This window comes from Fusarium subglutinans (assembly GCF_013396075.1).
Source record: "Fusarium subglutinans strain NRRL 66333 chromosome Unknown NRRL66333_c0000020, whole genome shotgun sequence".
NCBI lineage: Eukaryota > Fungi > Ascomycota > Sordariomycetes > Hypocreales > Nectriaceae > Fusarium > Fusarium subglutinans.
The window spans coordinates 192,097-215,346 of NW_023502083.1; the positions used below are offsets into that span (position 1 = coordinate 192,097).

The window sequence follows — 23,250 nt, forward strand, 5'->3', positions numbered from 1 at the left end:
TTTTTAAAACTTTGATTGACAGCAATGCAAGTGGAGCTTGTGAAATAATCAACGGTCATGAATGAGTTTACCGTAATTCAGTCACATGGGAATGGAGAGTTAGTTACGAAGCAGTTCCATAGTTAATAGAATTTTAGCTAAGGCGGCCATAATTTTAGAACGAGAGATTGTCGTATTTATAGCTGCATATCCTCCTCCCTTTTAGCGACCCTGAGCCGATCACCACCAATGCTGATGCCCAAATTGAGATGGCAATGGGACTTTTGATCAAGTTCAAACATTCTCGAGAACATCCTCATTGAAAGATAAGATAGTTCCAATTGAGTTTGATCTCTAAAGATCGCATCATTTCTAAAGATCTCACCGTTGCAACCCCCTGGGACCGGACTGGTCGCCCTGCCCTCGCAGGAACCACAGCGTCTGTCTGGAGCATCCATCAGCGACAGTTGCACCTCCCGACGGCGCTAGGATGGACCTCTTAGAGCAGCCCGATCAGCACTAAGCGAGCAGCGGGAGAGACATCCAGAATTCCAGACGGCGGGACGGCCACTAAGCGTCAGGGGTACCGTTGGTGCTAACAGCGCCAATCTGGGGCCTGGGGGTCTTGGTTGGATCCGCCCCTGAATAGCCCGGAGGAGGACAGGAGCGAGGAGGCTTTATTTTAAAATGGAGAGGGGGGGAAAAAACCAAAGAACAATTAAACCTAGGTAGCGATGCTAAGAGACCTGGCTTCCCCTTTAGTCTCCCGCCGCCTCTAAACTTCCTTCTATTGCCTTTAACCTCTCGAGCCTCTATCTTCTTTTCCTTTCAACCTCCATTTCTTTCTTGTTGCTCCCTTCCCGTCCGCTCTTTTAGACTCTCTCAACTTCCTAACAAAACTCCCCACCGCCTCATTCCACTCCTTCAACAATCTTCATGCTCTGTAATTTTGCATGAACGTCCATTGAATTCCCTTACGCCCGGAGGTCTCGGCCCCAATACGCTCGTTCTTTTCTCTTCAATCCTCGCTCGCTACTATACTTATGATTGACGCCTGTAACGCTCCCCAATTGGAGCTGCAGCCACTTTTTACGTTCTTGTAGTTACTGCCTACCGAGAGACCTTTCCCCAACAGCCACCGTATTTTCGTATCCTTCTCCCCCTAATTTTCGATATTGGGCCCTTCTGATACCTACCTATCTTCAAAATGCCCGAATCTACTCCCCAGACGGCCGACTCAGGAACACCCAAGGCTGGTGCCCCTAAGGACAAGAACTGCCCCTTTTGTGGGCAAGCTTTCACCTCTTCTTCGCTCGGTCGCCATCTCGATCTGTATATCAAGGAGAAGAACCCAAAACCCGCGGATGGAATTCACGATGTCGATGCTATCAGAAAGCTTCGTGGTGGCATCACCAGACGACAGCCCCGGGGTTCCCTTGGCGGGAGGCGTGAAGCCTCAACTCCAGTGGGAACGCCCAGGACACATGTCGTAAAGGACACACCCCTTCCTGAGAATGAAGACTTTCAGTCCCCTGTTCTCTCCAAGGACAATCAGCTCTCCGTTGACTCGACTATGACATATGCGCCAGCTTTCCAGCCAACATGGGAGGCGACGGGCGTTATGAACGACATCCCGAAACGTGGCAGCTGGGAGAGCGATGCCGCACCCGAGCCACCAAAACGCCCTGGCATGCAACGTACTGTTAGCAAACAGGCCATCCAAAAAGCCCAGTTTGATGTTAAGCAAAAACTTTCAGACGCTATGGATACAGCCCGTGCCGCGGAGCTCGCGTTAAGGGAGCTCCTCAGCTCTTGGAGAGCAGCCAAGTATGACTTGACGTTTTTTCTCAATAATGATTATGCTTCTGTAGTGCTAACAAGGGGAGCAGGGTACAACTTGACAGCAACTCGATGCCATTCGATTTCGATCCCCTATCTCTCGATTTTCCTGCCCTCACTCTTCAATGCCTACAGCCTCCACCGACTCTTTTTTCGTCGACGCAACACCCCACCTCCACATCTTGGTCAGTCCAATCGCCAGGTCACCGCGAATACGAGGCTCTACGGACTTACTTCGCAGGAGAGTTCAAGGCTTGGAAAGTGACCTGTGCTTCTGCTACCACCGCCGTCATGGATGAGTTCAAATATCCCCCTTCGACAAATAATAATTTCCGAAACCCTCGGGAGTCGATCCGCAAGGCTGAGAAAATGGCCGAACAACTTGAGGCGCAAATCGATGAACACCTCCAGTCAGCATACGCAGTATGGGAGACTCTTCCGATTCAACGGCAGCAAGAACTTTGGATTCTGGAGTTAGCCCGGGGTGTGGGAAGAAAGCACAAGGAGGCTGAGAAGATGAAGGAGAAGCAGCACAGGCTCAAGCAAGAGAATGCCAACCTCAAATCCCAGATTGAGCAACTGAACAAGCTTCAGCAACCCAAGGAGTTTAGGCTTGCCCCACCAGTCACGATTCCACTTGAAAGAGAGTTGCTTTCTCTTTCTTACGAGCAGGCTGTCAAGGGCGGAAGGGCTGTAGGTTTCTCTATCGAGGATAACCAACTCGACCTCGGTGCTCTTGTGACCAGATCCATCGAGCGCTGGAAGAGTGTCATTGCTTCTTCAAGGGCCAATGCTGCTGGGATGAACGCCCAGAGGACGTTGGAACAAGCCAGCCAGAACCAAGCCTCTGCCGCTGCTGTCAACGGCACTCAACCAACGCCACAAATCCAGACGCCATCCCAGCCACATTTTCAAGCACAGCAGCAACCGCAACGACCACAGCTTCCTAAACGTCAGTCAACAACTAGCATTAACGGCGCTCCGAGCGAGCATTGCACTACTTCGGCCTCAACAACTGGTCCATCATCAATCGCCGAGGCCAGTGATCAAGATGCCGATGCAGAGATGGAGGATGATGACAGCTTCGCCATGGTAAATGCATCTCCAGTCAAGCCTCAACCACCTGTCCAGCAACAATCAACTCTAGAAGTACCACGAACGCGGCCTACCCAACAGCAACAACAGCAGATGCAGCAACAACAACGAGCAGCCGCACAGTTTATGATGCCCAACGGAACTGGGAGCCCTATCAACCGAAACGCCATCAACATGAGTCGTTCGATGCCAAATATGAATATGGCGATGCAGAACGGAGCAATGCATGGTGCAGACATGGCCATGGCTATGCAAGGGGTACGCGGGGATGCTATGTTTTTGGAATAAAACAATGATTACAGTTGGGCGGCTAAAGTTGAGAATCACAATAGCTGATTGGCTAACAAAAAAATGTATATAAGTAATGACGAAGACTCAGAGCTAGATACAACCTGCTCATGATTCAATAATATGACCAAATTCGGAGAGCTCACTGCTTCTATTGCTTCGTTCTCGTGGTCTTTTGCCGTATATGGACATTTCTACCAATGATTTTAGCGGTGGCTGAGCTCGTCCAGAGAATGGATGGAATGCCTGACTGAAAATTTACCCCGCGATTGTGGCGCCCAAACCAATGGATTTCTTCTGCCCCTCCAATGCCCTGACTGTTTCCACTGACTCACCACATCCATCACAGCTTGACTCAATTTGCCGGCAGCAGAGACTTAAATCAGGAACTGTCGCCTGATTTGGAGATCTGCCATTTCAATTATTCCCACCGCGAAACGAGACGCAATCATGGCTGACGCTGCTGCCCCCCCGACCGAGCAGGTCTCCAACCTGCACCTCGATGAGGTAACTGGTGAGAAGGTCTCCAAGACCGAGTTGAAGAAGCGCCAGAAGGCGCGCCAGAAGGAGGAGGAAAAGAAGAAGAAGGCTGCTGAGCGCGGCCCTGCTCCCGCTCCCAAGAAGGCTGCTGGTGGTGCTGAGGCTGCCGAGAAGGACCTCACTCCCAACCAGTACTTCGAGATTCGATCGAGGACCATCAACAAGCTCCGCGAGACCAAGAGCCCCAACCCTTACCCTCACAAGTTCAATGTCACATACGACCTGCGAAACTTTGTTAAGGAATTCGGACACCTCAAGTCTGGCGAGCATGCCAAGGACAAGATCATCCAGATTGGTGCCCGTGTCCACGGAAAGCGAGCATCTGGCTCCAAACTTCTTTTCTACGATGTCCGAACAGAGGGCGTCAAGGTCCAGATTATGTGCCAAGCCCAAGAGGTGCGAGAGGGAGCTCCCGCGTTTGATGCTCAGCACGAGCACCTCCGCCGAGGTGATATCATTGGTGTTATTGGCTACCCCGGCCGGTAGGTTACGAATTGTCCTAGAACCGTAACATATACTAATTAACTGTAGAACTGCCCCTAAGACCAAGCTTGAGAAGGGAGAGGAGGGTGAGCTGTCCATCTTCGCGACTGAGGTCATCCTCCTGACTCCTTGTCTCCACGCCCTTCCTGATGACCACTACGGCTTCAAGGATCTCGAGCAGAGATACCGCAAGCGATATCTCGATCTTATCTGCAACGAGAAGGCCCGCAATGTTTTCATTACTCGATCCAAGATGATCACCTGGATCCGCCGATACTTTGACGAGCGTGACTTCGTCGAGGTTGAGACCCCCATGATGAACCAGATTGCTGGCGGTGCCACTGCTAAGCCCTTCACTACTCACCATAACGAGTACGACATGCAGATGTTCATGCGTGTCGCTCCTGAGCTGTACCTCAAGATGCTTGTTGTTGGTGGCCTTAACCGCGTGTACGAGATTGGACGTCAATTCCGAAACGAGGGTGCTGATCTCACCCACAACCCCGAATTCACTACCATTGAGTTCTATCAGGCCTACGCCGATGTCAACGACCTGATGGACATCACTGAGGACATGGTTTCTGGCCTTGTCAAGTACCTGACCGGTGGCTACAAGACCACCTTCCACACCCAGACCGGCGAGAAGTACGAGGTCAACTGGGAAAAGCCCTGGCCCCGATATGAGATGATTCCCACCCTGGAGGAGGCTACCGGAGAGAAGTTCCCTCCCGGTGATCAGCTCCACACACAAGAAACCAACGAGTTCCTCAAGAAGATCCTCAAGAAGATGAACCTGGAGTGCACACCTCCTCTCACCAACGCCCGCATGATTGACAAGCTGGTTGGTGAGTTCATCGAGGAGAAGTGTGTTAACCCCTCTTTCATCACTGGTCACCCTCAAGTCATGAGCCCCCTTGCCAAGTACCACCGTGAGATTCCCGGTCTGTGCGAGCGTTTCGAGGCCTTTGTTTGCAAGAAGGAGATCGCCAATGCCTACACTGAGTTGAACGATCCCTTTGACCAGCGTCTGCGTTTTGAGGAGCAGGCTCGTCAGAAGGACCAGGGAGATGATGAGGCTCAGCTCATTGACGAGAACTTCTGTACCTCGCTTGAATATGGTCTGCCTCCTACTGGTGGTTGGGGTATGGGTATCGACCGAATGGTCATGTTCTTGACTGACAACTACACCATTCGTGAGGTTCTCGCTTTCCCCTTCATGAAGGATGATAAGCTGGAGCAGAAGAAGCTTGCAGCCGAGGTTGCTGGTATTGAGCCCATGCCTGAGGAGGGCATTGGTAAGCCTGACCACTCCTGAAACCGAGGACAAATTACTGACTTGATTGGGTAGCTCACAAGTAAAATGGGAAAATGGGATTTACTGGGTTAACTGATAAGTTGGAATGCATGATTTTACGCTGTGACAACGACATAAGAATGGTCAGATTTCCAGTCTGATGGAATTAGAAAGAAAATAAAATGTTTTTATAAACCATGTTAATGATTCTTCTAAGAGTCGAGTGTGTCCAAGATGTTCATTATATGTGTCATTTAGCCAGTCTACCAGCCTTTCGTTTCGTTATTCTATTGATGCTATTGGGTACCATATTGTACAAGAATAATATACATGCTGTTCTTCAGTATCTTACAACGCCACCAACTCTTTATTTGGCAGCAGCCTGCTTCAATCGCTGCTCGAGGAGACGAAGAGTGGGCTTGGGAATATGTAGTCTGTGGGCCAAAACCAGAGCCATGGTCAACACACCAAGAGCACCCGCCTGGTGAGCTGCGGCGAGGGAAATTGGCACCATATAGATGAGAGTGCTGATGCCGAGGGCAACCTGCAAAGATACAACGTGGAAAAGGCCATCGGCGCCCTTCTTGATGTTGGCGGGGAGGATAGCCTTAACACGTCTCGTGCGCGCGTAGACGAAGAGCGAGAGAATGGAGCAGAAGGTAGTCACAGCAAGAATTCGGTGGTTCATCTGAACAGTGCTGGGGTTCTCGAGCATGTTGCGCCACCAGAGATCAGACTGGTCCTCCTTACGAGAGTAGAACTTGTCCCAGAGTTCCTGCTTAGGAGGGAAGAGACCAAGACCCATCTTAGGGAATTCGTTATAGATCAGACCAGCATCGAGACCAGCAACAAGACCACCAGACATGGCAGTAATAAAGGTCAGAGTAGCAAGGGCGAAGACAACGCGGCGCATAGTGCGGAGACCGGGCTGGCTCATAGCACCGATCTGATTCATGGCTGCTTCGGGGTTCGCGAGCCAGCGACGAGTTCGGAGAACAGTCAAAGCAGAGAGAAGCATCCAGGAGTAGCAGACAAAGGCGGTACCAAGGTGAGTGGTGAGGCGGTACTGAGAGACCCGGGGGTGAGAACCAGGAGCAAACAGGTCGTCCTTGAGACCAGACTTGACCATCCACCAGCCAATGATACCTTGGAAACCAATCAATGCAGATATTCCAGCAAGATTCAAGGCCATTTTAGGTGTAACTTTGCGGCGGGCGACGAGGTAGGCGGTAGGAATGACAAAGGTCAGGCCAATGAAGCGACCCCAGACACGGTGAAACCATTCCATAAAGTAGATTTTCTTGAATTCTCCGAGGTCCATATGAGGGTTGAGAAGTTTGAACTCGGGCGACGCACGGTACTTTTCGAACTCGGACTCCCAATCTTCTTTGGACATGGGAGGAAGCGAACCGGTGACAGGTCTCCATTCAGTGATACTCAAGCTGTTCTGGCGTTAGCTGGCTATTCAATTGGTCTGCAGCAAGCAAAGAGAAGCATACCCAGACTCGGTCAAACGTGTTAGACCACCAAAGACGACAATACCAAAAACACTAACAGCGCTGCCGAGGAGCCAGTAGCCCACACCTTTCGGGTTGGACTCAGGCCATGCTTTCTTGGTAGCTTGAGAGACAGAGGGAGATGTGCGGGCAGAGACCTGCTCGGCGATAGTTCCAATTGGTTTGTTGATGGCGGAATCAGCATAGGATCGTGATCGGACAGCGCTGAGAACCCGCGAGGGCATGCTCCGGGGAGCACTTCGAAGGCATTGGTTGCAGACAAAGAACTTTGACGGTCCAGACGCTGTGGTCGTGGCCTGGAATAGTAACCTCCGGAGCCCGGGGGCAAAGGAAGACGCCATGATCGAAGCCAATGTTCAGAGGTCGGACGAGCAAGATTGGGAGGAGTCGAATTGGACGACGAAGAAGACGAGGAAGAAGTGGCTCACTTATAGATCATACGAGACCTTGGCCATAAATTCGACATCCGATGTGACTCGGTATTCGGTGCTAAACCTGGTCCGTAGTGGAAAGGCCCCTGTGGTCTTCAGTGGGATCGACCCCACTAGAATCAGCAATTTACAACGTCTCTGATAGGCTTATCTTACACGCCATTTACACTCCATTACACGCATTGGTACGTATAGTGCCCCGCCAAGGGTCATCTCACCGCCAAACTTTTTATACGGCAGAAAAGCTGGAAAAAAGTGTTGCTCTGAAAGCTGTGTCGACGCCATTCAACAATTTCACGCCGCTCCGCGCAACGCCCATACCTCGATATATTGGATACCAGCACTTGGCAGTAACAATGGGCGGAAGACAGGCTCACGGGCGACCCCTTATTGCAGCCCCTAAAGCTAAGGCCGGCAACAAGAAGTCCAAGGCGAGATCACAGAAGAATGCACTCGATGCATTCGGTATCGCACAGGAGAACTTTGCGCCGAAACAGAAGCGAACGCCTCGAGCACGAGAATTAGACGCTGAAATCGAGCGAAAGCATGGCCGCGAAGAAGAAGAGGACGACGAGGACGAGGAAGAGGAAAAGCCACAGAAAAAAAAGGTCAAGAGGCCTAGTCGACCAATAGACGACGATGCCGATGATGGAAGCGATAGTGAAGGGAACGAATGGCGACTGGGAGGTTTAAGAGATGACGATGAGGATTCGGAGATTGAGAGTGACGATGCGTTTGGCGACAGTGATGAAGACAAGTTTGAGGGTTACACGTTCCGAGGCAGCAAGACTACACAGCGTGAGGTAAGTGTGTTCTGTTCTCCAACAGCTGATCCTATTCTAACACCCAAAAGGACGATGACTCAGAAGACGATTCCCAAGACGACGAGGGTGAAACGCTCGGCGCAGATGCTATCGACTTAGCAACAGTTCTGGACCAATTCGAGGAGTCAGACGACGAACCCGTGCAGAAAGATCACTCCGGATCGTCAGAGTCTGACGACGATGCATCCGACGAATCGGAAGAAGACGACGACAGTGACGATGACGAGAGTGACGATGAGGAAGCCAGCCCGGAGAAGCTCGAGGCTCTTCAAGGCATGATCAAGGGATATGGAGGTCAAAAGGACTATGAAAACGACAAGCCCAAGTCAAAAGCCAAGATCAGTCTTGCTGATCTAGGAATGACGGGCATCAACGACGTCAACGTGAAGAAATCTATGAAGCTGATGAGTAAAGAGGAGAAGGAGAAGCGTCCCGGTGCTTCCAAGAAGCTGGATGTGCCTTTGGCGAGAAGACAGCAGGACCAACTTGATCGGAGTGCGGCCTATGAAAAGACCAACGAAACCCTGGATCGATGGAACGACACCGTTAAGCAAAATCGAAGAGCTGAGCATCTTATGTTTCCTCTGCCTCAGAACTCAGCGACTGCCGGTCTTGATACTACCGAGATACAGCCTCTCAATGTGTCAAAACCGAGCAACGAGCTCGAATCTGCCATCATGTCCATCATGGAGCAGAGCGGTCTCACAATGGAAAAGCCACAAAAGCCAAAGGAGAAGGACTATGATGAAGAGGGCAATGAGCTCACCCGTAAGGAAGCTCTAGCACGCAAGCGTATGGAACGTGAGCTCAACTCTCGAGAGGCCAAGCGAGCCAAGCGCATCAAGAAGATCAAGAGCAAGGCATATCACCGCGTGCACAGAAAGCAGCGAGAACGCGATGAAATGGCTACAAAGGAGGCTATGGAAGAGGCTGGCGAGATTGACTCTGAGGAGGAGCGTGAAGCGCAAGACCGCCGACGAGCGCTTGAGCGTGTTGGCCAGCGACACAAGGAGAGCAAGTGGGCCAAGATCGGTTCCAAGACAAAGCGAGCCGTATGGGACGATGATTTCCGCGCTGGTCTCACTGAGATGGCGCGCAAGGACGAGGAGCTTCGAAGGAGAAAGGAAGGTCGTGCTGGTGGCTCTGACGATTCGTCTGAATCAGACAGTGACTCCGACGGGGGCGATGCTTCTCTGCGTCGACAGCTGGCGGCTCTTGAGGAAGAGGAGGATGAACCTCAGAAGGGTCTAATGGGCATGAAGTTCATGCAAAAGGCCGAGGCCGCTAAGAAGGAGGCGAACGACGCTCTCATCAATCAGATCCGACGAGAGCTTGATGGCGAGGAGTTTGATGGTTCTGCTGATGAGCTGGAAGAAGTGGGCCGACGCCAATATGGCGCCGCAGATGGTCAGCCGTTCAAACCTGCTCTTGAGAAGTCTACCAAGGTGTCTAAGAAGCGCAAATCCGAGGATGCTGATGATGACGAGGACGACGATGTCATAATAACCACCAACGGTGCTGGTATCAACCCTGCTATTCCCAACATTACATCCCTCTCCGAACCCGCCTCTTCAGGAACCACAGGTGCATGGTCCCGCGGCGAGACACGCCGCAAGAAGAAGGGCCAATCTAGCACAAACATTGGTGATCTCGACCTCACATCCAACGTCCTTGTGGCCTCCAAGCCTAGCAAGTCCAAATCCAAGTCAAAAACACAAACTGCTGAGGATGCTTCAGATGTCGAATCCGAGACAGACCTGCATCTACCTATGGCGATTCGTGATCAAGAAATGGTTGCTCGTGCCTTTGCCGGTGAGGACGTGGTCGGTGCCTTTGAAGCTGAAAAGACAGCTATCGCTGAGGATGAGGATGACAAGGTCGTCGATAACACAATTCCCGGTTGGGGATCATGGGTAGGTGACGGCGTGAGCGCAAAGGAGAAGAAGCGTCACCAGGGCCGTTTCTTAACAAAGGTTGATGGTATCAAGAAGAAGGATCGTAAAGATGCCAAGCTGGACAAGGTCATTATCAACGAGAAGCGCATCAAGAAGGTAAACAATCTCACTTTCACTCATCTATACAACATGCTAACAACTTCTAGAACGACCGTTATCTCGCATCTCAGCTCCCTCACCCCTTCGAGTCCCGTCAGCAGTACGAGCGCTCGCTGCGCCTACCTGTTGGACCAGAGTGGCAGACAAAGGAGACTTTCCAAGACAGCACCAAGCCTCGTGTGCTTATGAAACAGGGCATTATTGCGCCCATGTCCAAACCTACTATTTAGAATTTTCGATGCATACTCTGACTGACATACATACATTGGCGGTTTGAGAATAAAAAGCTAAAAAGCGTCTTTCATCTATATCCTCTGAAATTGAGGCTGTGTTCTGTGTGATGTCGGATAGCTTGAGGTGAAGCTTTTGAGGTGTATAGTAACATTCCTGGCATCTGGTACAGATATGTGACGACAGCCGATTGCGCCAACTCATTTAATGAGTCGCACACCACATCCACGTCAACTTATCTCACCTAACGAGACTTTGTAGTGCGATGTTAATTTTATGTTCATGTTCATCTTCCTTGTCACTCGGCACTCGTGGATTAGCATCCAGCTCACGACTTCGTTTCCCCGCTGGCAGGTAACTCTCACAAAAATCACTTGATCATGGTGTTTCAAAGACTGGGGGCATTGTTGCGACTCATTCACCGGCGAGTGTCAAAGAACAGATCAATCTGCGAAAATATTGATTAACTACCCGATCAACCTTTACGTGCCTGAATTCCATCTCTGACCTCGCAGTCCAATGATATAAGCAAGAAAAATCCAATAAGCTTAGAGTCCGGCAAGGCCATTTCCTATTCCTCATTTCTTTTGACACAATGAAATTTCGCGAATGCGACTGAACCTCCCTATTCCTCTTCCTGTTTCATTCCAGAGTTTGATGGAGTGTCTGGGACTCCTGTGAAGCAGTCCTATCCAGCGGACTGCAACCGCTTAGTAATACAAATATGAAATTTGACTCGATTATCCGACTCTCTTTTGACAGGTCGTTGAAGCCACAGTTTTCGATGGCATTCCTGGCTATCCAAAGCAAGCTTCTTGATGGGACAAGTCACTTGTTGGTAGTCATAATATGTTTAAAAAATTAGTTGATTGATGATGATTCAGACATCAGGGGAATTCTGGCACTTAGTTGCCAGGGTCCAAGACATCGGATGGAGTGGCATAGAAAGCCAATGCGATGATAATATAGAGACCCATAAGCATAGCACCCTCCAGGTAGTTGGATTTGCCATCCTGGACAATATACGTAACAACGAGGACAGAGACTCCAAAGGCAACAGTTTGGACTGGGAAATTTGTCAGTCGATATTACACGGAACGGAAAGGGATCAAACTCACAAGTCTCGAAGTGAAGAGTCATGGGGGCACCAATGATCCAGCCAACGATGACGAGGAAGGGCGTAACCAGGAGGGCAATCTGGATGGAGGAACCAACCGCAACACCCATGGCGAGATCCATCTTATCACGGAGGGCGACGACAACAGCAGTGACGTGCTCAGCAGCATTACCAACAATGGGAATCAAGATCAGACCAATGAATCCTCGGCTAATTCCGGAGGTCGTGACAAGATCATCAATGCTGTCAACGAGGTAATCTGCGCAGACAGTGACGAGAACTGTAGTGACACAGAGGACGGCAATAGCGGCAATAGGTCCAATAGTAGGCTCCTCTGGCTCAACCTCCTCACCGTCCTCGTTCTGGTTCTCGGCGTCGAAAAGGTTGCTGTGTGTTCGGAGCTGGAAGACGAGATATAGGACGTAGAGTAGGAGAAGAATGATGGCAGTGCCACGAGAGAGTGTGAGGATGCTCTGGGCCTTCTCCTTGGAACCGCTCTGGTCAAGAACTGCGTAGAGCTATAAAAGTTAGTCGAGCTTTTGAGCAGGGTTCAATTCCAACATACAGCAGCGGGAATAACGAGCGAGGCTGAAGACAGTGTCATGAGGGAGCAAGTTGTCTGTGCAGTGGCTGAAGAGAAGGACTGCTCTGTGCCATTGCCTGACTGGCCCCGATGAACGAGACCACCGAATAAGAAGCACATTCCCATGACCAGGAGAAGGTTAGAAAGAATGCTACCAAGCATAGAAGCCTGGACGAGCTCAATTTCGTTTCGCTGGAGAGCAACAATGCTGACCTAAAGTACGATTAGTCGTGAGCATGAAGTGAAGCTTGGGGCATCATACAATAAGTTCCACGGCATTTCCGAAGGTAGCATTCAGGAGTCCACCAAGGGTCTCGCCAAGCTTCATCGAGAACTCTTCTGTCGCAAACGACAGAACGGCGGCGAGCGGGATGATAGCGAAGAAGTTGATGGTGAAAACGGCAGTGGAGCCCCAGCCCATCTTACCAGCGACAATACCGAGAGGCACCATAACCAGGAGAAAGTTGACATAGTCTAAGAAACAGTCAGTTGTGTAGGCAACCGTACCGCGAGAAGCGCAAACATACTGCTGAGAAGGGTGACCTTGGCGATGTGCCAGGAGTAAGCCAGACTCCTTACGGCAATGTTGCTGTTATCGATACCCGGTGTATGCTTCGAGTCGAAGAGGAACGTCATGGTGCTCGAGTCTCGGCTGAGACTGATGTGGCCGTTGCCATTGCTATGACCGGAGGTGTCATTGGGAGCCGACGAGGCACCGCCATTGAGGAGCGGGCTATTCTCGTCGGCTGTATGGTTGCGAGGTTTGGCAGACATTGATCGTCTGATCTGAAGGTTGAAAGATGGAAGAGCTGTTGGTGGCGATCAAGGCACCGACATGGTCAGCGGACGAGTCTTTGATATAATAAAAAAGCAGTGAGGAAGTATCAAAAGGCGGAGTAGACGGTTGTTAAAAGCAATAAGCGACGGAATACAACGAAGTCCTCAAAAGGGAAAGTCTCAAGAAGGTTGGGGTAGGCTGCATGGTAGGCTGACAATGGGACCTGGGCCTGTAGAGCCTAGATCGCTTGGCCTTGTCTTCATGGGGCGGATGCTTTGAGCTTGTTTGTTCTTGACATGGAAAGGAGCGGATCCTGCTGCGCCATCCTTGATGCCCATGCACAGAGGCAAAGATGCAAAGTGAAGATCATGTCTGAAGCTGGCGCGTAGATAGAATGGCGATCACGGCAGTGCACTTAGGTCCAACTAACGGCGCTTGCCAAGAGAGGGAGACAGTAATGACAGACTTGGAGATGGAGGGAAGATACAGGAACGGGGGGGGCTCGAGCTGACGGGAGTAAAGCCCGTGTCAGGCATTTATCGCGTTGCGAATAAACTCACTCTTTCACTCGATATCTTGTACCAGGTGGCAAGGCCCGTAGCCGTCTCCGTGTCCAAAGGAGTAGGAACCAGAAAATTGAAGTTGACGTAGAAGTGAGGTTGAAAGAAGGATAAAACGATGTGGGCACGGAGTGGTAGAGGGCAACAACACGTAGGGATAGGGATATAATATCGTGAGTGGCGGCGGCGCCTTTGAGACCCCCGTGTGAAAGAAGCTAATCTTGCACTTTGTCTCGTTCTGGCTGGTGTGTGGCACTCTGTGCTCAGATGCAGGGATGGTGACGGTGATGAGATGGAGATGGAGATGGAGCAGGTTTAGGAAAGATGCGTCGATGAGGATATGGTTCTGATACCAGGGTGTTAAGTGGTTTACTTTGTGAGTTGCAGAGACAGGTAGATAGGCTTTGAGGAAACCGTGGTTGCTTAAGTGATGCTTCATGATTTAGGAGAGCAAAAAGAAAAGGCTAAATACAGATGCAAATGCAGCTGCAGATAGACATTTTACTTACAAACCATGATTGCGTCAAGCTTTCGCACAGCCAATTGATGGAATTGATTGATGCGTGTGTATGAGGTTTAAAGGTTGAACGACCACAGGATTGATTGAGTCGGTCTGGAATGAGCGGAACAGAACGAAACGAAACGGGTAACGAAGCGTATGACGATCCAATCCAACGACAATGGTTGAATAGAAGCAGGTAGACAGGCAATGAGTGTGTTGTCTGTATGTCTCTCTTCAATTGTGTTTTCTTTCACCCCCGCTCAATGGAATGTGTACGTTAGACAGTCCAAAGGAGGGAAGAATAGCGTCGGTGGGTAAAGAGAAGCGGGCGTACATAAACTACACAGCCCTAGAGATCTCCAACAATTAGTTAGACGACGGGTGATGATGCTGTTGATGATGATAGACTTGTGGGAGGTGGTGGTTGTGTTGCAGGAACGAAGAGAAACAACCCGCGTTGCCCCAGGAGGCCTCCTTCCTTGGTTATGGACTGGTCTGGTTTGGTTACGCAAGGGAAAAAGCTTAGCTTGGCCCTGGAAGCAGCAGCCGAGCGAGTTGACGTAGGGCATGGGTTTCCCAAGGCCCAAGCGGATCGGCAGGGTTACATCAGCCAATCCCATCCGGCCACTGACAAAAGAAGCTGGCCATCAACTGCTGAGCTACCTGGGCTACCCACTGACTGAGCTGCTAAGCTACCCACTTTTCAGGGTGAACTCCAGGTTGTCCTGTCACTGATGCTCAATTATTCGGCGTGACGCTCTAAGCTCCATCGAGAAACTGCCGATTGCAGCTATCGACGCAGCGGCCCAAGAAACAAGTTAGATTAACTGGTGGCTGAGCAAAAAAGCTTAAAACTTTGAATGTGCAAGCGCTTTTTTCCTTCTGTGTCTTTGTCTTTTGTCTCTCTGCCATTGTAAATCTCGTCAAATAAGGGAATTGTCGAAATTAACGCATCTTCCAAAGTAATCTAAAGTCGTCAATAGCCGTACGCCTCGCAATTCTCCTTCTTCTTGGCATCTTTGCACCCCTGATTTTTTGCGGACAGATATCGTATAACTGCGGATATGCAAGATACATCATTATAAGTGGCTACGGAGTATATGTGCTATCAAACGTCATGTAACTTGCGTCGGAGTCCATCGGCTTACGACATAATAGACTCCGCCATAATTCTCTGCTTTTTTGTTTCGCCTTGCGCAACCTGCTCGGTCCTGTCCACTCTTGTCCGACGTTGCCGTGTCGCTGGGATTTACGCCAATGGACAACTCGTCATATGTAACTTCAAGTTAAGCAAGAAAACCCGTTACACCGATTCTTAACTTTTATGTCTTGTCTCATGTAGTGTTCTCTCTTCGGTGTGCAGACTAGGTACCTTGGTCAGAAAACAGTGGCCAGTTAGCCAGTTTATCCTCTCGAACACATTTCAAAAGAAACGTTTGTTGCACTCACTGTTTCAGGCATATGCAAGCTTCAAACTGCCCCATAATCATTTCCCACTTGGTAGTCTCCAAGCCTGTTCAACTCCCAACTTGTCACTCTTTTCCTCTTCTTGGTCAAACTCGAGGCGGTGTTAACAACCTGTTTCTTGGCGACCATCCACATCTCACTCACTCCCCTTGGGCTTGGCGCAAATCTTCATCAAGGGTCGTCATGGCTGCGCCCCAATCAAGCCGGGCCAGATAGTCACCTCCTCAGTACAAGCACGTGGGTTTAATTGATTTCATGTATCCGAGTTCCGGTATCAACAACACAGGTCACGGGTTATTCAGTCTCTATCGGACTTCGGGGCTTCTCAAGCTTCGTCTTCCCGATATTCGACACGGCTTAAAGGTAATCAATGAAATTCTAACTCGCCCTGTCTAGGGTCTAACATCTGCCTCCCATCTGTCTAATCTGGGTGAGGTCAGGGAATATTCAACTGTACTTCTTGCTTTCCTCTTCCATTTCTAACACATGCAAAGCCTATTCTTTCTGCCCATTCCAATTATACAAAATAAATGTTCCCGTCGAGGTATCGCCATGTCTATGTAAGGTATGTTCAATATTTGTACAAGGTGCTTATCTCAGCACCGACGCTGACGTTTTGGTCGCAACGCAGCGATCTCACTTTCTGTTTCTCATCAAATCTGGCCCAGAGCTGTGTCATGATTGTCAGCCACTGTAATCTTACATTTCACTGTTCAAAAGACTTACCCGCAGCATACGCCATATACCATGTCCTTGATGCTCCGCCATCGATCCAGTTGGCATCAAACTTGGACTGTGTGAAGAAAGTCCAGGCAGTCTTAGGCTGAACTGTTGCATAGTTGCCATAGATGATACCCTTCCACAGGTTGTTAAACTTGTCGACACGGCCCTTGCTAAAGTAAGTGTCCCATTCCTGCTGAACGAATGTGGCGGTTCGGGCCAAGTTGGACACGGGTAGGATAGGAATCATGTGAATGCCCTGGACTGCCTCAATGGCTGCACTGAACCATGTTGTGTGGTGCACCTTGTTCTCAAACAGAATACCCGCGACCTTGTTGCCGATGAAGTTCTTAGGCTGCACGGTGTTGGAGGTGGTATAGTAGTAGTAGTCTTGCATAGCGCGTGTCATGACGGCAAGCTGGAGGTTTGCTCTATTCTGTTGTCAGTTGTCTGTTATCAAATTTCCTGGACTGCCCAACTTACCTCGCGACCATGTTAGTGTCCTTAATCACTGTACCCCACATCTTCAGAGCATAAACAGACATCATGTCCTCGGAACTCGATTCTTGGTCCTTGCCATCATACATGGCAGTCAGACCATGAGCCCAACTATGGCCGTGGTACCAATCAAAGCTTCGCCACACGGGAAAGTACTTGTCGCTGCTGCTCGGGTTCGCATAATCACGAACAAGAGAGTTGACGTAAGCCTTGTTGGCAGCAAGCCATTTGCTATCCATAGCGCCAATATAGGCGGCAGCGAGGACGTGGTAGCCGTAATGGAAATGGTGATCATTGTAGTAAGTGTTTCCAAAATCGGATCCTGCTTGGCCTGTCTCATAGGATGCAGAAGAAACGACTCCGCCCCAGACGGCTATTCACCTGATTAGCTAACGTAAAACCCAGCTTTGACAAACACCTTACATTCATAGACAAGAGGGTAGTTCTGCTTGTTCGAACCGAATCTGGCAAACGCCTTCTGAAGTTTGAGTAAGCCAGCCTGTGCCAGAGCCTTATCTCCTAGCATGTTGTTGATGACATAAAGTACGGAACCAAACTTTGCCAAAGCCTACACTATGTTAGTATATTTCTCACGGAAGCTTGACGAGGGAGTTACCTTTCCAGAAAAGTACATCGAGTCTGTATTAGCCTGCGCGTCCATGTCTTGCGAGACCTCGGACTTGGCAATAGGTGCGATAATTTTCTTTGCATTAGCAGTCAGACCACGGCTTCCTTTTGCCGGATCCCAGGGAGCAAAGCCCATGTCGACGGGCAGCGCAGACTCGACCATCGTCCAGGTGGTTCCGCCAACAGCAGTAGCAATACCCTTGGTAGGTGTCTGGAGCGAGTACGTCCTCATCTCCTTCTTGGTTGTAGCATCGAACGAGCTGACGTGGTGAGGAAGAGCAAAGATCCAAAGCTTTCCGGAAGCGTGGCCAGCTTTGGTCCATGTGAAACTGTAAGTGCCCTGCTTGCCAACAGTGTTGCCGCTGACTGTCATGCCAGTGGCATAGATACCACAGCCGTTGTCGAGAACTGCCTCGGATTGTCCAACATTGGGATCCTTCGCAATTTGAATGAAGCCATAGAATGGCTTGGTCGAGGAAGCAAGACCGTTGTTGGTGACCTTGAGGGTAAGAGGGTCACCCTTGGTCTTGTAAGCGTACAGACGCCAGGTGGTGCCATCTTCAAGGACGAAGTTGTACTTGCGCACGTTGGACTTGGGATCCTTTGTCACTTGTGTCATAGTTCTGAAGTAAACGCCAGTCTGAATCCAAGGTGTACCACCACTGAAGTACGCAGTCGTGAAGACGCTACCTTGGTAAAGGGGAAAGGTGATTGTCGCGGCTGACTTGCTGTCCTTTCTGAGGTAAGCTTTGGCATAGTGAGCACTAATAGAGTCCATAGTCAAGACGGTGTTCTTGCCAAGTTCCTTTGCCGAGATGATCATGGACTGGATACCAACAGGGTTGATGTAATACTCGACGGCACCATTAGATTGCACGTTGCCATATGTACGTTGTGACGCCTCGACATGAGAGATAGACATGCCCCAGCTTGCTGCCGGGCCAGTGCCGCGCCCCCATGTGAGCGAGTAGGGGTAAGTATAGACGGGGGTATTCTGATCACCAAGGTAGAAGTTGGAGTAAAACTTGTTCGTGCCAACAGGGCTGTTTTGATTGACCATGGGCGTTTTGGCAACAGGGTGAGTGGACTTCCTCTGGAACATCGATGGAGGAGCGCTCGTATCGATGGGGTTGGCGAAGATGTTGGGAGCGGCAGCCATTTTGGAGAGACCTGAGGGTACAGAGTTGCTTGTAGTAGACGTAACTGGCTTCAGTAGACTTGTAGGGCTGGGAATCGAAGTGCTTATAACGGCAGGTGCTGTAAGAAGCGGATTGTATAGCTCCGTTACAACGAAACCTTCGGTGTGAGGCTCAACGTCTGAAAGAGTTGGGAGGACTTGAGCTGTGGCAGTAGTTCCAACCTTGCTGGTACTGACTTTGACGCTTTCAGTGACGGGAATGATGTCGTCCTTGTCGTAGGTTGTCAAATACTGGAAAGCAGATGTTTCGATATCCCGCTTGAACTCTTCGTTGGAGTCGTCCCAGGAGTCAGCAGAGTCGTCTTGGCCTTGAGGCAGGGCTAGGACTTGTCCCTGGGTTAGCCAAAGAAGCCATACGGGCAAGATAGTGCGGGTCTTCATGATGGGCAAGTAGGGAGTGTGATGCTGCCTTGATCAAGAAGATCACAACCTCGATAAGACTTATGAGGCTGAATGAAGCTGGAGGACAAGCTGAAAGGTAGGGGTTCCATGGCTCATATAATATAGCCGCCCTACGTCCAGGGCCTGCTCCTTTCCTTGAAGCCATCGAATGCGGAAAACCACTAGTCCAGTGGCACCACGACTGATAGAGCTAGCATGCACTTACATCGGAGAATGAAATGAAGTGGACTGTGTCTCGGCGGCACAAACGAAGAAACGCATGTGGCTTACCTGGAAGCTAGACCAAGCCTAGAATTGACCACCAAAAGAAATGCTGGACTAGCGAGCCAGGGTTGACAACGGGTTGGTCGAGACCTAGCAGATGCCAGCGAAGATGGCGTAAGCGATGATAGGTAATAGGATTTTAGAAATTGGATTCTCTAGGATGGCGTAGGATGCGAATGTGATAGGATTCCGAGGTTGTGATGATGATGATGTTAATAGGGTTGAAGTTGAACGAAAATGGCTGGAGGAATTCCATCTTTATCTTCTCCTCTTGAGGAGCCAATGCCAGAGAAGCTTGGCCATGTGCTCTGCTTGACCATCGTTCTTTCTGTCTCTTGGGTATCATTGAAGCCCAGGAAAGAGCATCGTGAACAGTCGAGGCGGGGACCTTTTTCGCATTCCAGATCAAGTGTCTGCGGCGCATGTTCTCAGTCTCACACACAGGGTATGTGATCCATGGCGCGTCGTGATGCACCTCAAAGGGGAAATCGCCTAGATGCTCATCTGTGGCGTCCCCATGTGCCTGCAGTAGAGGGGCCAGTTAATGGCCTAGCGCACGCCGCACTTGGGCATGGGCTGCAGGGCGCTCCTAGTTCCAGGAACTATCGATTCGCGATGAGTTAGCCTGTGAGACTATTCGAGGGATGGCTTCGGTTGAACTCGCCACACCTTCCAAAATCAAACGTTGAAATTTGCTTCAGAGTTCAGCTCCGGTCGTTTGGGTGAGCTTTCAACCTTGTGAGTGGACGCCACTTGTGTTCTTCATTTATTTTCATGGCTTGCGTTCCCGAACCAAGTCTCAGCCTTGAGCGTTGATAGCTAGGTGACTTCATAGCTAAAAATATTTTTTTGTTTTGCATATAACCCATCCTTCATGCTATTACTTGAGTTAACAAAACTGTCTCCCAGCAGAAACATCACCAGCCTTGCTTTGTCTTCGCCTGACAAATATTCGCCTGATGAATACGAAGTCATTTGTCGTCTGTCTGGTGGCCAAACTCTCTTCTCCAACCGCTCCATCGTTGATGTTGCATTCATGAGAAAGGCAATTCGATTCTGAACCGAGACAATCACTTGACTTCATATGTTACGTTAGAGACCGTTGAGGCGAGACAACACTTGACTCGTGGTAACATTTACCCAGACACCAGGACGGAGGAGTTCGTTAGAAACCGAGACATGATCCAGTGACCAACCGTTCCGGCGTGTCTGAAAGACCCTAAGGCCATGGGTCTCTGGCCTCTAGCACCCTTTATCAATCATGGTGATTGCGTATCGCATTCCAGACCACGGCACAATGCGCTTGGCCATGCCAAACACTACTTGGCAACTCTCTTTTATTGTTTCTTTCTGGTCCAGCTAATAATGAACGCCCGCTAAAATGCCGTAGTAAGTGCGCCAGTAATCAGGACATATTCAGTTCACAATCCTAGCGCATCGTATTTGCCTCTTCCACCCTGCTCAAGAATCTGCCGAAGATCCAGCCGCATTTCTTTATGCGGCTTCTGCTGCCGAATGGGCTGTTCAGCATGGCCCGCGGACTTCGATGTCTGCCTCGATGTCTGCTTTGATGCTCGAGATTCTGCCATTGCCTTGATGCGTTTTTGTTTCCTCTCCGCTTCCTCTTCACTCCGTTCAGCTTCTTTTCGACATCTTCGGATTTCACTGCTTCGTAGAACCCATGGTTTGTCAAGAACCTCGGACTTGAACTTGACTCTTTTTTCCCAGAGAGTAACCTCTTGCGCAGTGCCTCGTACCTTGGTCATCTTCTCAATGGTGAGTTGTCGCTCGTCCCTGAAAGTAGATAGGCCTCCCTTAACATCGACAACGCATCCAACATCAATATTTGGGAACGGGTCTTGGGTTTGAGGCGGGTCAATATCCGCTTTCTTCGGAGCAGCATATCCTGTTGTCGCGCGACCATCGTCTTCACCAGAGATTGGTATGGAAATGGTGCACTCGATGCATGCACCACTACTGTCGTCTATTGTATACACGCGTCGGCTTGCGAATTCGTCAATGGCGACGACTAATCCGACTATGCGCACCCATTTGATGGGTAGATTCCCATAGAAGTAGAAGTTTTCGCCTGGAAATTGTCAGTCTAGAAGACAGTGAAATATTCAGCAGCTTAGACATACCTTCAAACCCTTCGTACTGACCAAGGTCATGGATATCAGTCACACGAAAGAGGCACCATTGGTTCACGGTTGGCGCAAGATGAAAACAATACCGAGGATAGATTGGGGGCTTGGCGGATTCGCTCATGGCATCATGATAGCACTCTTCTTCAGACGAAGGCTAAACCATCGTTAAGCATAGCGATATAGAATCACGCTCTTGCGTACCTATCTTGTCGTGGTGACGCGTTTGAGAGAAGGTTAAACGAGTAAAGTGAGACCTGGCGATATTCACGGTGGCTTGAGAAGCCCCACCATAGCTTAGTGGACACTGGAAAAAGACTGGCCCGTGACAACGTCACGGATTCATTTCAGTCAAGTCATACATTACTGGGAGTCCTTGCCGCAATAAGTCTAGAGATTATCATAGACCATACCAATTATCAGAAGCTTTACAAGAAAGCTTACTTGGGAGATATGAGGTTCGAGGTTCGTTAGGAGAACAAGTCTGATTCATGTCTGTTTGTCTCCATCATGTCCATTGACTGAGGACTGACCTTTCCATCTTGTTGAAGGAAACATAGTCGGAGATCATGCTGCACTGGGCAGTACTGTTGCAAGCTTAATGTGAATCATTCAATTCTTCTCGGTCTAAATTCTTTGCTTGTCCTAGTAGTGCATCCTTGCCTTAACCTACGCCCAAACACCAAAATTCTTGACCCATTAGTCACATTACCGCAATCTGATATCGCACTCCACCTAAAGTCTATCGTTTTGACCTCTTCGAAGCCTTCAGACGAGAAGCAGCTGCCTGAAAGGCCTCTTCCGACGGCTCGTCTTCAACAGGCCGCTTCTTGCCCTTCTTGCTTTTGCCCTTGCTCTCTTTGGCACCATACTTCTCAGCGAGATGATCCAGGAAACTCTCTGAGCGATCTTGCTGTCTCTTTTGGATCAGTGCTGCCAGGTCGTCCTCCGAGTTTCCCTTGCCCTTCTTCTTTTTTCCCTTCTTGTCACCGCCGAAGAGTTTATCGTGCACACCTAGCTCCTTTGCATAGTCCTCGGCCTCCGTGGCTTCAGCCCGGGCCTGCTTCACACGGCCCTCTCGCTTCTTCTTCGTCTCTTTCGTATAGGCCGGGAAGCTGGGCACTTTCTTGCTCTTGATAGCCGTGTCGATGATCTCGCGGAAACGTTCGTCGTCCTCCAGAACGTCGCTAAGAATGACTCTCTCGTACAGCGCATCCATATCGCCTTTGCACTGTTCGTATGCATCGAGCACATCTCCCTTCTCTTCATCAGAGCCTTTGTACTTCTTGGCAAACTTCTCGATCGCATCGCCCGACACAGACTCTTTGTATTGCTCTCGGTAGTAGTCGCTCCAGTTGAATCCTTCTGAGTCTACGATCGATTCGGAGGTCGAGCCACTCTCGTCATACCGTTTGCGACGGGCGGGATCGGAGAGAATAGCGTAGGCGAACGCGATAGCTTGGAACTTCTCGTGCGCAGCATCCTTCTGATCTTGTGGCACCTTATCTGAAAAATCGTAGGGTCAGCAGTGCTCATCTCTATTGTAACCGAATTGACAAACCTGGATGGTTCTTAAGCGCAGCCTTTCGATAAGATTTCTTGATGTCATCGGCCGTCGCAGTCCTCTCGAGGCTCAAAACCTCATATGGGTCAATGGTGGGAGGTTCGCTCTCCAGCACATCTTCGTGGTCCGACATCGTATTGATATCGTCGATTTTGGTTGATCATGCAATGGAGTGCAAGTTGGATTAAGCTCAAGCTCGCTGCTGGTGGGAGACGCGTTGCAACGCGCTCACGAGAAAGGTGTGGGGCCAA

At 50.0% G+C, this 23,250-nt stretch overlaps 7 protein-coding genes across 7 annotated transcripts; 3 read left to right on the forward strand and 4 right to left on the reverse strand.

Annotated features, from left to right (window-relative positions):
• Window positions 1-1,186: 1,186 nt before the first annotated feature.
• Window positions 1,187-3,227, forward strand: FSUBG_2405 (uncharacterized protein; the record flags this gene model as incomplete). Its single annotated transcript, XM_036680174.1, has 3 exons — window positions 1,187-1,806; window positions 1,851-3,171; window positions 3,216-3,227. 3 exons carry the CDS (start codon window positions 1,187-1,189, stop codon window positions 3,225-3,227), a joined length of 1,953 nt encoding a protein of 650 aa, XP_036542082.1.
• A 424-nt stretch (window positions 3,228-3,651) lies between these two features.
• Window positions 3,652-5,583, forward strand: FSUBG_2406 (lysyl-tRNA synthetase; the record flags this gene model as incomplete). The annotated part of the gene is made up of 3 exons (XM_036680175.1): window positions 3,652-4,223; window positions 4,273-5,519; window positions 5,573-5,583. The coding sequence occupies 3 exons, from the start codon at window positions 3,652-3,654 to the stop codon at window positions 5,581-5,583; spliced, it is 1,830 nt and encodes a 609-aa protein (XP_036542083.1).
• A 302-nt stretch (window positions 5,584-5,885) lies between these two features.
• FSUBG_2407 (cytochrome c oxidase assembly subunit 15) lies at window positions 5,886-7,376 on the reverse strand (the record flags this gene model as incomplete). The annotated part of the gene is made up of 2 exons (XM_036680176.1): window positions 5,886-6,960; window positions 7,018-7,376. The coding sequence occupies 2 exons, from the start codon at window positions 7,374-7,376 to the stop codon at window positions 5,886-5,888; spliced, it is 1,434 nt and encodes a 477-aa protein (XP_036542084.1).
• Window positions 7,377-7,822: 446 nt separating this feature from the next.
• FSUBG_2408 (antigen LSA-1) lies at window positions 7,823-10,574 on the forward strand (the record flags this gene model as incomplete). The annotated part of the gene is made up of 3 exons (XM_036680177.1): window positions 7,823-8,269; window positions 8,320-10,341; window positions 10,392-10,574. The coding sequence occupies 3 exons, from the start codon at window positions 7,823-7,825 to the stop codon at window positions 10,572-10,574; spliced, it is 2,652 nt and encodes an 883-aa protein (XP_036542085.1).
• A 906-nt stretch (window positions 10,575-11,480) lies between these two features.
• Window positions 11,481-13,049, reverse strand: FSUBG_2409 (Ca2+:H+ antiporter; the record flags this gene model as incomplete). The annotated part of the gene is made up of 5 exons (XM_036680178.1): window positions 11,481-11,641; window positions 11,694-12,210; window positions 12,258-12,488; window positions 12,538-12,749; window positions 12,803-13,049. The coding sequence occupies 5 exons, from the start codon at window positions 13,047-13,049 to the stop codon at window positions 11,481-11,483; spliced, it is 1,368 nt and encodes a 455-aa protein (XP_036542086.1).
• A 3,186-nt stretch (window positions 13,050-16,235) lies between these two features.
• Window positions 16,236-19,006, reverse strand: FSUBG_2410 (glucan 1 3-beta-glucosidase; the record flags this gene model as incomplete). Its single annotated transcript, XM_036680180.1, has 5 exons — window positions 16,236-16,252; window positions 16,309-16,733; window positions 16,786-17,173; window positions 17,224-17,368; window positions 17,417-19,006. The coding sequence occupies 5 exons, from the start codon at window positions 19,004-19,006 to the stop codon at window positions 16,236-16,238; spliced, it is 2,565 nt and encodes an 854-aa protein (XP_036542087.1).
• Window positions 19,007-20,712: 1,706 nt separating this feature from the next.
• Window positions 20,713-23,132, reverse strand: FSUBG_2411 (uncharacterized protein; the record flags this gene model as incomplete). The annotated part of the gene is made up of 6 exons (XM_036680181.1): window positions 20,713-21,380; window positions 21,433-21,592; window positions 21,880-21,919; window positions 21,969-22,022; window positions 22,191-22,941; window positions 22,997-23,132. The coding sequence occupies 6 exons, from the start codon at window positions 23,130-23,132 to the stop codon at window positions 20,713-20,715; spliced, it is 1,809 nt and encodes a 602-aa protein (XP_036542088.1).
• Between the last annotated feature and the right edge of the window lie 118 nt (window positions 23,133-23,250).